We start from the raw sequence: 12,708 nt of genomic DNA, 5'->3' as shown, positions 1-12,708 counted from the left end.
ACAGGAAAAATAAATAAATCTAGGTGAACTGCGACAGAGAAGCTGGAAGCCTGAGATGAAAGATTATATTCACACCTGGTACGCTAAATAACGCTAAAGCGGCTAGCTTGGCACACCGGACCGACTGATGCGACAATTGACCAGATATTTCACATGATTGCATCCACAACCAAAATGCACCAGGATCTGAAGAGATCCGCTTTCATGAGTTTCTAAAGACGGCATTACCTTGCAATTGACACAAGTTTGAAAAGAAGGCGAAAGCTGAGACGAGCGATGTATGTGCATGCATGGACAAAAAGGGGAAACAGGTAATAGATACAACATCATTCAAGGGCATAGGTTGAGCCGGAGAATTGAGTAAACCCAGGATTTTTTCCTCTTTGTAGTTGAGCCACTTCACTAAAATGTTACAGGGTATCGGAAAGATATTCACATGGACAAGGGCAACAGCAATCTTCGCTCTCTTTTCCTTCTGAGCCTTCTATGCCTAGAGATTTTGAGACTTACTGGGAGAAGGATTCCGAGGATTACAAAGAGGGACGAGAGCTTGAACCATTTCAGGTAAAGCGCGGCATAGCACGACACCATGAGAAAACAGAACAAAAAGGCATAGAGGAGAGCCACCCTCAGGTCCCGCCTGAAAGAGGAAAGAACACGGGATTAAGTAAAACTGAATCAAATGGCAATAAGCAACTAGGGTGGTCTTTAACTAGAGCATAAACAGGATAACCATAATGATCGATTTTTAATAACCAAAATGAGATCAGCTTATATTTCAGAACTGAAAATACCTAGAGCACATTGCATTGACAATACTACTTCCTTTAGGCTAGTTCAAACTTGATAGCTACTCCCTCCGTTCACAAATATAAGACGTTCTACCTTTTTTTCTGAATAAGATGTATATAGACACGTTTTAGTGTGGTGGTTCACTCATTTCAGTCCGTATGCAGTCCATATTAAAATATCCAAAACATCTTGTATTTGTGAATGGAGGGAGTAGCATTTAAATTTTGCAGATACATAGAGCACATTTGCATCAGCTAAACACTCTGCATGCTAGTGTGTACTTCGAAATCAGCCAGGGTTTGCAAATTGCATATCCCCAGACTCATTACATGAAACTGCACTACTTTGAATTCAACTTCTCTTTCCTTCATCCTACCATGAGCTAAGTTCAGATATCATTACAATTTTGGTTTAATCTGATACTGTTCAATGTTCATTCTAGGAGATAAGGGATATGGAACTCCTCCGTTTTGGCGATTAATCCAAATGCAATTATTATCAATTATCAACAAAAGAAGCTTATTCTGAATAATTACATGATTCTTTGTTTCCTCTAACATTACATGATTAATTTGAATGCAAACCCCATGGACTAATAATCAAACTTATTAGTTCCATTCAGTCCCAGCTGAAATCGCCAGATCGTTCATGACCAAAACAGTATGCAGAAGCCTACATCCCGTACCAGACGAAATTCTAGCCATTCTGGCTGGCTGTACTGGTACCGGTCCATACAGACAGCTCTGCTGACGTTTCTTTATAAAGGCATCAGCCACACTGATTCTTACTATCACCTGGGAGATTCCATGTTGTAATAATTGCTAGAAAAGGGCAGGGAATATTGGGCCTGTAATCCTTTGCAAATATGGGCCTATAGAGACCTCTTGCTCTTGCAAGGGACGGCATGCACACTAGTTTGATGCGAAGGGCAGTGCACCAGCCAACCATTTATCCCTTCTGCCCATAGTTTTTTTCATTGTTCTTTACAGTATGTGTTCCTCATGTGTATATGTAAAATAGTATATCCATACAAAATTTTGAAAACCAGAACGGAACGCTGGAAGGCTCCAGTACCAAAACGTTTCATCATGCCAAACACTGAACTAGAATGACAACTGGAATGGAACTATAAGTATGTTAATAATGCGGTGCACCAAATGAGATGGCTATACCTAGCACAACATATATTAGCAACACCACTAACTTTGAAAATGTTATGAGCCTTAATACAATGCATAGGCAGTGAAAGATCCATGTGTGAAAATGCCACAAATATTGCAGACAGAAATTTAAAATGGTTTATTGAGTGATAGGCATCGATTAGATAAAACTAAGTACCAAATATGTTTTCACTCCAGAAATAGGTGACACCGCAAAGTATCGACTAAGTATGGTGTGTCATGAATCTGTCCAGATTTTGAACTTCAAACTTGATGTACTTTATGGGATGCTTGTGACTTAATGTACTTTATGAGATGCTTGTGGCAACGACCATTTGTCAATCCAATTTTACATGCAGACCAGTACAGTATTTTGTTTGGACATGCTCCAAATTCAAGTTTTAGTTTTAGCTTTGGTGAACCACTGGAACCGGAAGGTTAGTGCTTCCCATTCGAGTAGATATGAAATATATATTCATAAAATGTGCATTGAAGTTACTCGCAACGAAAGCAAAAACATTTATACTCTGATGCTAAGAATAAGAAAATTTCATCAAATGCAGACTGATTGAAATTACTTGTTCTAAAATAGTGTTCCTAATTTGGGCCAATTGTTCCTGAGGGGTGTAAAGTTAAAAATAGTCGAATCCTACAATTTTCTATTGAAAGACATGCATGAAAGCAGCAATATTCCAAGCATAAGATTTGTAATGACTTCTGAGTCGCTACCCTCTATGTACATAGTCTTGTATCATGTTTTGTAAGGCCATATTGAACAATTGTCAAGTCATCAAATTTGCATTGAGCTTTTTATACAGCGTGGTTTACTCATTTAAATAGACCATGTCAAAACTTAGTGAAATATAGAACAGAACTGAGAAGAAATAAACATAAGACCATTAACCCTCTTTTTTCTTTACTAGAGGCTTCTTTCATGCTAACAGAACAGGCAGCCCGGTGCATGTAGCTCCCGCTTGTGCAGGGTCCGGGGAAGGGTCCGACCGCTTTGGGTCTATAGTACGCAGCCTTGCCCTACATTTCTCCAAGAGGCTATTTCATGCTAACAGAACAAAACATGCTTATTCTCTTGAGCTGTAATTATCTGTTATTCTAGAAAGTACACTTTCCTCACAGGTTCAGACTGATCATGGGACTCACATTCTTGCAGTATTTAACCTAGCTGACTTTACATGGCGCCATGGCTGTTTATGCCCAGCTAGATTGCTGGCTAACTTGCGTTATGCTCAGAACTAGCTTTGCTAGTCATGCCAATTACCAACTACCCACCCTTGCCAGCAACATTAACTCATGGCAACTTCTTACATAGAAAGGACCACTATTTCTACAGATATGCGATTATGAAACAGGAGTGAGAGGGCCACCAGCAAAGTCTCATTCTGCCAAACAAAACATACTATCACAGGCAATAGGAATAGACATGTCCTCTTCCTTCTAATAGGAGTACTACAAGTTCCTTCTAACGCCAATTTCAAGTTCACTATTTGAATTTCTTTCAAAGGATAGGCAAGGAAAGAAATGGCTTCTCCAGATTAAACCCTAGTTATGAGCCTTTCACTCTATGAGTTATGAGTTATGACCCCTCTAAATTAAACCCCCAATTCAGGACCAGTATTTCTGGTTATCAAACAGTACAAAAGGTGCTGTTATGTCCTGCGTGGAAAGAATTGGATTAAATGTCCCTAAATCTGTATCACATTCCTGCTTAGGTCAAGCGACCACTAAGTATGCACTATGTGATGTGTACCATTTTAATCCATCCATCAATTAGGCAGTAATGGAAAAGTAATGTGGCTGTCATCTAGGCCTGGGATAGGGGACTATGTGAAATGCCATGTAGACACCAAGTTGCTCCCATGCCGTGTAACATGTAATGTAATCAAACATGCTTCAAAAATAAGGTAGAGAAAGGACCTGCCGGTCCAAAATATGAGAAGTCAGATTTACAAAAGCAAAAAGGCGGCCAGGAAAAAACGAAATTACATGCAGAGAAGTGGAGAACGCAAGCAAGGTACTAAAGTAAAGACAATGTAAGAAAGGAATAAAGGAATAAACAGATGAGATAGAGAACAGTGGCATAAGTGAGTCCTAAAGAAAGGTAGCAGCCCAAATCTTTGGACATTGCACACCCATGCTATTAGGCGTCCTGGTCCATGGCGCTCCAAAGCATTAGTTGCTCATTTATCTTTGCTCTTGTCATAGTAGCAGAGGGTTTTCTACTTTTAGAGAATGTGGTGTTGCAGCCATTCCACAGTTCAGTAGCCCTAAGTAGCAAAGACAACAGGCCATAACCTGAGATGGTGTACGCTGGCGGTCTGTATGAACTGCAGCATGTTACTTGACGCAGTCATATCCTCTTACACACTCTCTGTACACTTCAAGCAAAAGACAGGCAAGCAGTGCTAAGCAATGCAGCATTCCAACATACTAAGTGCATTTCGAAATCTATGCATGATGCATCTAAGTGTGTAAGTGGTGCAAGTTAGACTTGAGAAAACTTAGCATGGCCTAGCCCACGGTAAAGCGACTTTTGCTCGGCTTGACCATCGATTTAGGGCCAGGCCAGTCTCTAGGTTCAAGGATGGTTAGCAGCCAAGTGAGAACAACTAGTGTTTTAGACCAAACCTTGACGTAGGGCAGGTGTGTTTGATGCAGGCGGTGCCAAGTTTTACTCATATAATCCCTCCGTCCGGAAATACTTGTTGGAGAAATTGATGTATCTAGACGTATTTTAGTTCTAGATACATCCATTTTTATCCATTTCTCCGACAAGTATTTCCGTACGGAGGTTGTAGTTATGATAGCGAAGGCACTCAGCTTATTCTTCCTTTTATCCGTTCATTGCAGCATTATTGGCTCAGCAACAGAAAACCAACAAACAGTGTAAACCCTACAGAAAGTTCTTATTCAACAGTGTTGCTGTAAATACTCCATCTTTGGGAGAGCTTTGCTTCAAAAGCAATCCAAGCAATTCACAAGTTCTGTCCAAATGCTAATTAAGCATAGTAGCTTTGCAATTGTCTTGATGTGCTATTATGCCTCCAACTGAACGCTTTTACCTCCAATTAGCAGAAAAGATTATGCTTTTCCCACTCAATTAATATCTGCTCATAACCATATCACACAATTCCCAAATAATAAAGGTAATTAAAATCCCTCCCTGTCGTCACCAGCAAGAACTAACCAAGAAATAAAATGCAACCACGAGCTATACAGATCAGCGAAGATCCATATAATCAAGGGAACAAAAGCACACAACATGAGCTGCAATCTATACCGCGCGAATCCGACCAGTCCTCATGTTCAATCGACGATGCACCCAAAAGGGCCATTCAGTTGAAACCAAACCGCATGAATTTTGAAGAGCGTCGCAGCAGATGCTAGCATAAACAAGAAATCAAGAAGAGGGGGGCCGGACCTGGAGGCGATGTGGGGGTTGGGGGAGAAGACGGCGAGGGCCGCGGAGTACGACTGCGCCGACCGGATCTGGTGCTCCCGCAGCTGTTCCACCAGCTTTGCTCGCGTGATCATCTCCTGTCCCCGCTACTGATCCTCAAGGTTGAGCACACTAGCAATTGTTTGCCCAAGCTGCCAATTTTTTCTGAAATTGGCGGAACGAAGGAAGGATCCGGGACAAAGAAAGAGGCGAGAGAGGAGGAAGAAAGCCGAAGAGGATGGGAGAACAAGGACTCGTATCATGCGTCCTACTGTTGGCCGGTAGCGCCGTTGGGTCGTGGATGGACGCTCAGGATTAATTCTTCAGGAAAAATAAATGCAAAGTGGAAAATTGGAGTACATTTCAGGGGACAACATGAAATTTGTAAAATGTTACCCAAAATAATCGTACTTTCACCGGCACATGCCGCTCCAAATTAGAGCCTGTTTGGTTCCAATAAGTCACCCGACTTATAAGTCAGGTGACTTATAAGTCACGCCTGTTTGGTTGTCACCTGACCACACCTTAAAATAATGCATGTGTAAAATAGATTAATAATTCATGCATAAAAGCAATAATTCATGTATACCAAACAGCAGAATAGATCAATAAGATTATCTGTAGCTATCTCATACGAGTAGTATGAAAGGCAACATAAACTTGATAATTGGTATGCACAGATACATAACATTCCAAGAGCACAATATCTAGAACATGCATTCAAATCCATATCAAAAAAAATTGAGTGCATGCATTCAGATCCATAACATTCCAAGGCATGCATTGTTCATGCCTTTTGCCACTGTAATAACCACACCTCATTTTACAAATCCATTTCAAATATGCATACATATATCCATACAAGTATCGATACAAGTCATCACTAACAAATACAAATTACATTTTTCGGCACTAGAACAAATACCAATTACCGCCTACTATGTAGTCCTTTCGCTATCCAATTACGAAAAACGTTCATGTTATGATCATCATGCGAGTTTTGCCCCTGTGATTGAGTTGCACGGCTTCGTCGTTGGCGTCGGCGTCGTAGGCAACTAAGCTCATCCACCATTGGAATGAACTCCTCATCATCATCACACTCTCCAAAATCTCTATCTCCAATTTACTCTCTCTAATGAAATTGTGTAAAGCCATGCATGCTGAAATAATTTTACTTTGCTTTGGTGGTGGATAAGAGGGCATGTGCAACAAAATCCTAAACTTGTTCTTCAGTACTCCAAAGCATCTCTCTATTGCATTGCGAATTTGGGAATGTCTATGATTAAATGTTTGTTTTTTACCTCTTGGCGGTGGACCTTGATTGTACTCTTGAAAATGGTACTTCGCTCCTTTGTACGGTGCAAGATAACCAGGTTGGTTAGAGAATCCCGAGTCCACCACATAAAACTTCCCTACAATGTTAAACTGTTAGAATAGCATCAATCATCGGGCTGATCAAAGAAATGTGTACTGCAATCTAAATGTACCTCGGGGAGGATGTGGGAAGTGGCTGCCAAATTTGTCTAGTGCTGCCTTGAACACCCTCATGTCATGAACCGACCCAGGCCACCCAGTAACGATGAAGGTGGATCTCAAGTCAAAATCACATATTGCTAGCACATTCTGAGTAGTAGTTGATTTTCGGTTCATGTGTGTGATGAGGTCTGTCTTTGGCACAACCACCTCTATATGTGTTCCATCAATGGCTCCAATGCAATTGTCGAAGAACGGAGCAAACATTGGATGTTGGACTCTTGGGTGAGGTGTCCTAAACTGTGGATCTAGTGGGCGAATTATGTCTCCTGCCAACTTAACCAAACATTCCAAGACTTTATCAAACTTCCTATGAAGTGTCTCCATTGATCGAACAGAACGATTTTCAGTCTGCCGTATAGATTGGGGAGCACCAACCTTCCATAAGAACATGTCTAAAGATTCCACAGATGTCATCTTCCTAGTAGACTTCAATCCATATGACTCTACTAGCACATTGTGCAGGCTATCAAACACCTCTCTATCCATTCTAAACATGTTGAAACATTGTGTCTTATGATGTAATGTCCTCATCACCCACTCATATCCAGTTTCTTTAGGTTGGCAGTACATATTTTTATTTGCCATGTTCTCAAGGTGGTACGTACCAATGATTTGTGCAGCGCTGAATATTATGTTCGTCCTCCTCTGCCCACTGATCCATGGTGGCAACCATCCATTGCTACAAAAAAGGGTAGAGGATCAATTTAGTACCAACAAGTAACAGAATATGATGGATCATATGCACCAGTTCACATCAAATGAAGAAATGCTCACAATTATTACTCCAGTCAACAGAAATATAACACACGACCAATCAAAGTTCAAATTGCAGTTCACATAACACGACATAACATGACTCAAGTTCACATAACACGACATAACATGATTCAAGTTCACATAACACGACATAACATGATTCAAGTTCACATAACACGGCATAACATGATTACTACTAGCATCACACTGCTACAGTTTACTTCTTGGTCACAATTCCTCTCTGCTGGCAGTGCATTTGGATCCACGCAAGCGTTGCTTCAATAGTCTGCATAGCTCTGAAAAAGGCCCTCTTGTTAGCATCCATGAACAACTCCGAAGCCACCCACATTTCCACGGATGCTTCAGCTACCCCACACTCTTTAGCAAGAGCTACACACTGATCCATCTCTTCTTGAATTGCTTGGCGTTTTTGCACCATGATCTGTGCTTGTGCATTTACAATTGCCCTGGACCGAGCCTCCTCCCTCTTGGCATAATTGTCCTCCTTTTTCTTCCCTTCCTCCCTGTCAATCTCGATTTCATTCACCAGCCCCCTAAGAGCTTTATCCATAGGACTCTTGGTTTTCTTGGAAGGGCTCTCTCCTGTTGTTGCAATGCTGGTGGCCCTCTTGCTGCTACTACTAGCCCTCTTGTTAGCACTGCCCATGGGACTGCATGTGTCGCCTTCTCCAGTGAGATCATAAAGATCTGCTGCAACACCATTGCGCGGCTGGTTGTCTTCCTCATCAAATCCTGGACAAAATGCAGATGATCCATCCACTGTCACATTATCGAAGATCAGCATCAAATCATCTAGATAGGGGGGCACTCGATCCTTGAATACTCTGTAGCACTCGGTTCTCCCCTTGGTATTAGCTTGCCACCATGACTCGCTTGCCAGGATTTCACCATTTGGACCTCGGCCTAGTCCACTGGACTTCACCTGCACCTCTTTCCAGAAAGTTGCCAAGATCTTTGCTTGGGTATACCTATTCTTCATAGCCTTCACATTATATTTCTGTCCACAAGATCTACGAAAATCTCTGCATATGTTCTTCCACCCAACAGGAGCCATTTGATTGTTTGGGCGGTTCCCATTACTAATCTCGCGAATGACTAATTTTAAATAGAGTTCTAGCCTTTGTTCATTCCATTTAGCAGTATCAAAGCCACGCTGTCATGCATTGCAAATCGATTACAAAACGATACTATGTGATACATTGCAACTGTGAAACACATGAACACTGCAAATATTACCTCATTAGAGTCGTCTTCCTCCTCGTCGGAGTTCTGGAGCATGTTGGAGCTGGTCCAATAGAAGCCTTCCTCCTCGTCGTCCAGGTCAATGTGGCCTTCAGTTTGAGCACCTGCGGCATTGGTCAGGGACCTGCCGCGCTTGCCACCACCACCACCGCGACCAGCCCCTGACCTCGCTGGACGAGGAGGCATGCCGGCGCTGGATGAGGTTCCTCGGCCACCTGCGCCTCGGCCCGCACCTCGACCGCGTCCAGTCGTGGCCACCACATGCTTGCCGCCGCGTCGACGAGGAGGGGCCTCCTGGGACTGCAGAACATGCTGGTACTCCACCAGGCCAGGAAACGCCACCGCCTCGGAGTTCAGGTCCAGTCCCCCCGGCGCGGGCGGATCGACGAAAGTCGGGGCCTGTGGTGTACTCGGAGCACCCACGCGCGAAGGGAGGCTGGCAACCGCCACGCTCAGAGCACCCAGGCCTCCAGTCGCCGCGCCCAGGGCACCCACGCGCGGAGAGAAGCCTCCAGCCGCCGGAGCACTAAACGGAGCAGCACGCGCATGAATCGGTGGGGAGTAGTTGCCGACCTGGGAGCCGTCACCAAAGAAGTCGTCTTCCTCGTCGGTGCCTTGGGAATCTTCGAAAAGGTTGAGCTGCAACCTCGAGTTCCTGCCGGCCATGGTGGAGACCGGGCGGCGAGCGGAGGAGGCGAGCGGCGTACTTGATCTCGAAGGAGGCGTGCTGGATCAGAAGGATTGCAGCGGGGGCGAGCTTGCGATGGAGGGCGGCGGCGGCGAGGGTTTGGGTGCGCGGTGGGATCAAGCTCAGGATGGGTCACGGGTGGGAATCCAGTGTGGACCTGAAGGAGAAAAGGTGGTGGGTCCCACACAAAAGAGGTGACTTATAAGTTTTAAGTTGGGGTGGAGCAACTTATGACTTATAAGTTGGGGCTGTTTGGGAAAATAAGTCACTTTTTTCACTTTTGGACTTATAAGTTGGTGACTTATTTGGAACCAAACAGGGCCTTAATCCGGAAGGTTACGTTGCCACCGACTCTTTGCTCGTTACTTTTGACTTGTCCGGTTTTGAAATTGTTCGATGTCCAGTCATGACCGTCGGATTGGAAGTTTGGGAGGATGCGATTCTGGGCGCCAGATATTAATCTACCTTTCAACCTCTGATAACCGCCATGGGCGAAAAAGATTGCAGGTATGGTGGGAGATGTAATCAAGCCTGATGTTGATGCAAAAGCTTTTGCTTGAGAAGTGTGGTATCTCGGCTCAGAAGAACAGGAACATCCTGTATTCCAGCGCAGAGATTAAGTCTTCTGGAGTACGGCACTGCTTGGCATAAAACAGAATAACTCTTACTACAAATAATATGGGTACAAGGGTTCGGATATTACAAAGGTTTACATCGGCACGGCGACACTATGCCTTCTAAGGTAGCTCTATGCTAGCAGCGGAACAACTCGCAGCAGCGGAATAACATATAGCAGCGGAACAACGACAACGGTGATGGACTCCACTCCGCACAGACTTTGACTGGGACACGTCCTAGCTCACAGACTTGGGATCCTCGTCAAACAATCAATCACGGCATCACCTGCAATCTAGCATGACACGTTAGGTGAGTACCTTGAATGTACTCGCAAGCTCACAGCAACCAAAAACAATCAAGACAAATCATAGCATGGCAATTACATGTTAATTATTGATGATGAACATGATACTACTAGAACAACATGAAAGTGAACATGGCATGTACATGTTAATCATGATATGAACATAATGATACTAGAACTAGCATGCAGGGGAGTCGGCGTTTTAGGTCTCATGGACCAACTTACTCATCTCGAAGGTTATCTCATAACCACCATAGGTATCAATCTTACCGTTGTGATCATCACATATCACCTCATGATTAATAGCATCGGTATCAATGACACCATCGTGATCATCACATATTCACGAAGAGCTCGGCCTTTATCCGTGATCATCGCATGACCACATAAAGATCAATCAACTTCTTTCCTCATGGAATCGGGGTTGTTTATTATTCAGGTTATTATGCTTGCAGCAATCCCCAACTATTTCATGGGCTATTTCTTATGGCCCAAGCAGTCCATCCAGAAGCTAGAACAGATTTTGAGAGGCGTTTTGTGGCAAGAAAAGAATAGTGCTAAGGGAGTCCAATGTCTTGTGGCATGGGAGCAAGTCATGTTGCCCATAATAATTGGGGGGGGGGTACGAGATCTTCAGGCACACAACATGGCAATGATATGCAGATTCATGGTTAAGATCTTAAACAACACTGAGGTCCCATGCTACAAATGGTTTGCTGCCAAGTACTGCCAAAAGGAGCTCTGTTGGTATGACCATAGCCGAGATACTGCCATTTGGCGTGGCTTAAAGTCCTCTTTACAGCTGGTTATGGAGGCTATTAGATGCATGCTTGATGATGGATCTATGGTTTCCTTCTGGTATGACATTTGGCTTAACCGTGGCCACCTTAAGTTTACCTTCCCAACGCTGTTCACTTTCTCCATGTCTGAATTCTGCACAGTGGAATCCCAGTTTTGTGAGGGCCACTGGGATCTTCAGCTGCATCCAAACCTAACCCTCAGGGAGACACAAGAGTTGGAGGCACTTAATGAAATACTGGCCACTATTCATCCACGGGTAGATGTACCTGACGCCAGAATGCCTCTCACAGACGATAAACAACTCACTATTGCATACTTCTACAAGCTTCTCACATTCAGAGGAAGAACCTGTATGATCACACCAATTATTTGGGATAGGATCATTCCACATAAACACCGAATTTTTCTCTAGCTTGCTTTGAGGGACAAACACAATATGAGGGATAACATGTTGAAGAAACATTGGACCAAAATTGTGACTCGCAATGGATGCGACATATGCCTAGCTATAAAGAATATGAATCACATTCTACTTAGGTGCAAGCTTGCTAGAGCTATTTGGACCAAATTGGGCCTATGTGAACTAGCCACCGCTTCTCCAACTGCCCAAGACTTCCTTCTCTCCGAGCAGCCATCGGCTAGATTTGGAAAGCTATGGCACATCTACTTTGCAGCTTGTGTCGCGGCCCTTTGGAATGCCAGAAACACACAAGTCTTCCATGGGGATTTTTGGAATGAGAGATATGCATACAGTGAGATTGCTGAGCTCATCAAGCTTTGGACAGTGCGCGCTCCAGGAGAACATCAACGAGAACATCTGATTGCATGGGTTAATGAGCTGCTAGCTAGCTAGCTAGCTTGATAAACCCATTCCTCCTCCCCCGGATGTACCTCTCCCCAGGTCTAGTGGTGGCTTGCTGCACGAACTGTGTAGCGCTAACATCACTTTCATGTAAATGACTTTGGTCATTCGGGTGCTTCACCCATTTTGAATGCACGAGGTAGAAGATGATCTACCTTTTTATTCAAAAATTCAAGTTACTATTACTATTGACCCATAGTGTGACCTATTATGGACTGTGTCCATGACCGAGGACGTGACTATTGATAGATTATACACTCGGCATAGGTTAGTACACTGTACCCACACTATGGAACTCATGGCCTCATGCTCCCATCCGGGTGGACCAACGACGTTCCAACAAAACCAATCTATTGCATGACACTCTCCCGGCCACTTTGACAAACTCCCCTTTGGGCTATGTCATGGGTGGCCCCGATGTCAACTCGTGACATCCGCCACCTTAGTGGTCGCCACCGTCGTGGCAAAACTAAA

The 12,708-nt window shown here is 43.8% G+C and overlaps 1 protein-coding gene across 1 annotated transcript; it reads right to left on the bottom strand.

The window, feature by feature from the left end:
- Positions 1-297: 297 nt before the first annotated feature.
- On the bottom strand, positions 298-5,666 carry LOC125552399. Its single transcript, XM_048715938.1, has 2 exons — positions 5,389-5,666; positions 298-640 (listed from the first exon to the last, which is right to left on the bottom strand). Exons 1-2 carry the CDS (start codon positions 5,499-5,501, stop codon positions 433-435), a joined length of 321 nt encoding a protein of 106 aa, XP_048571895.1. The 5' UTR covers positions 5,502-5,666; the 3' UTR covers positions 298-432.
- Positions 5,667-12,708: the final 7,042 nt, after the last annotated feature.

Source organism: Triticum urartu, chromosome 4 (genome assembly GCF_003073215.2).
Source record: "Triticum urartu cultivar G1812 chromosome 4, Tu2.1, whole genome shotgun sequence".
Taxonomy (NCBI): Eukaryota; Viridiplantae; Streptophyta; class Magnoliopsida; order Poales; family Poaceae; genus Triticum; species Triticum urartu.
Note: the sequence above shows the minus strand (reverse complement) of the source record. Positions and strands in the feature narration are given on the sequence as shown.

What these genes read in the sequence shown, in the direction of transcription:
- LOC125552399 (XM_048715938.1), bottom strand. Translation starts at nt 5,501, where the DNA reads ATGATCACGCGAGCAAAGCTGGTGGAACAGCTGCGGGAGCACCAGATC. An exon ending in AACCCCCACATCGCCTCCAG is followed by an intron (nt 641 to 5,388) that starts GTCCGGCCCCCC and finishes TTCCTCTTTCAG; the next exon opens with GCGGGACCTGAGGGTGGCTC.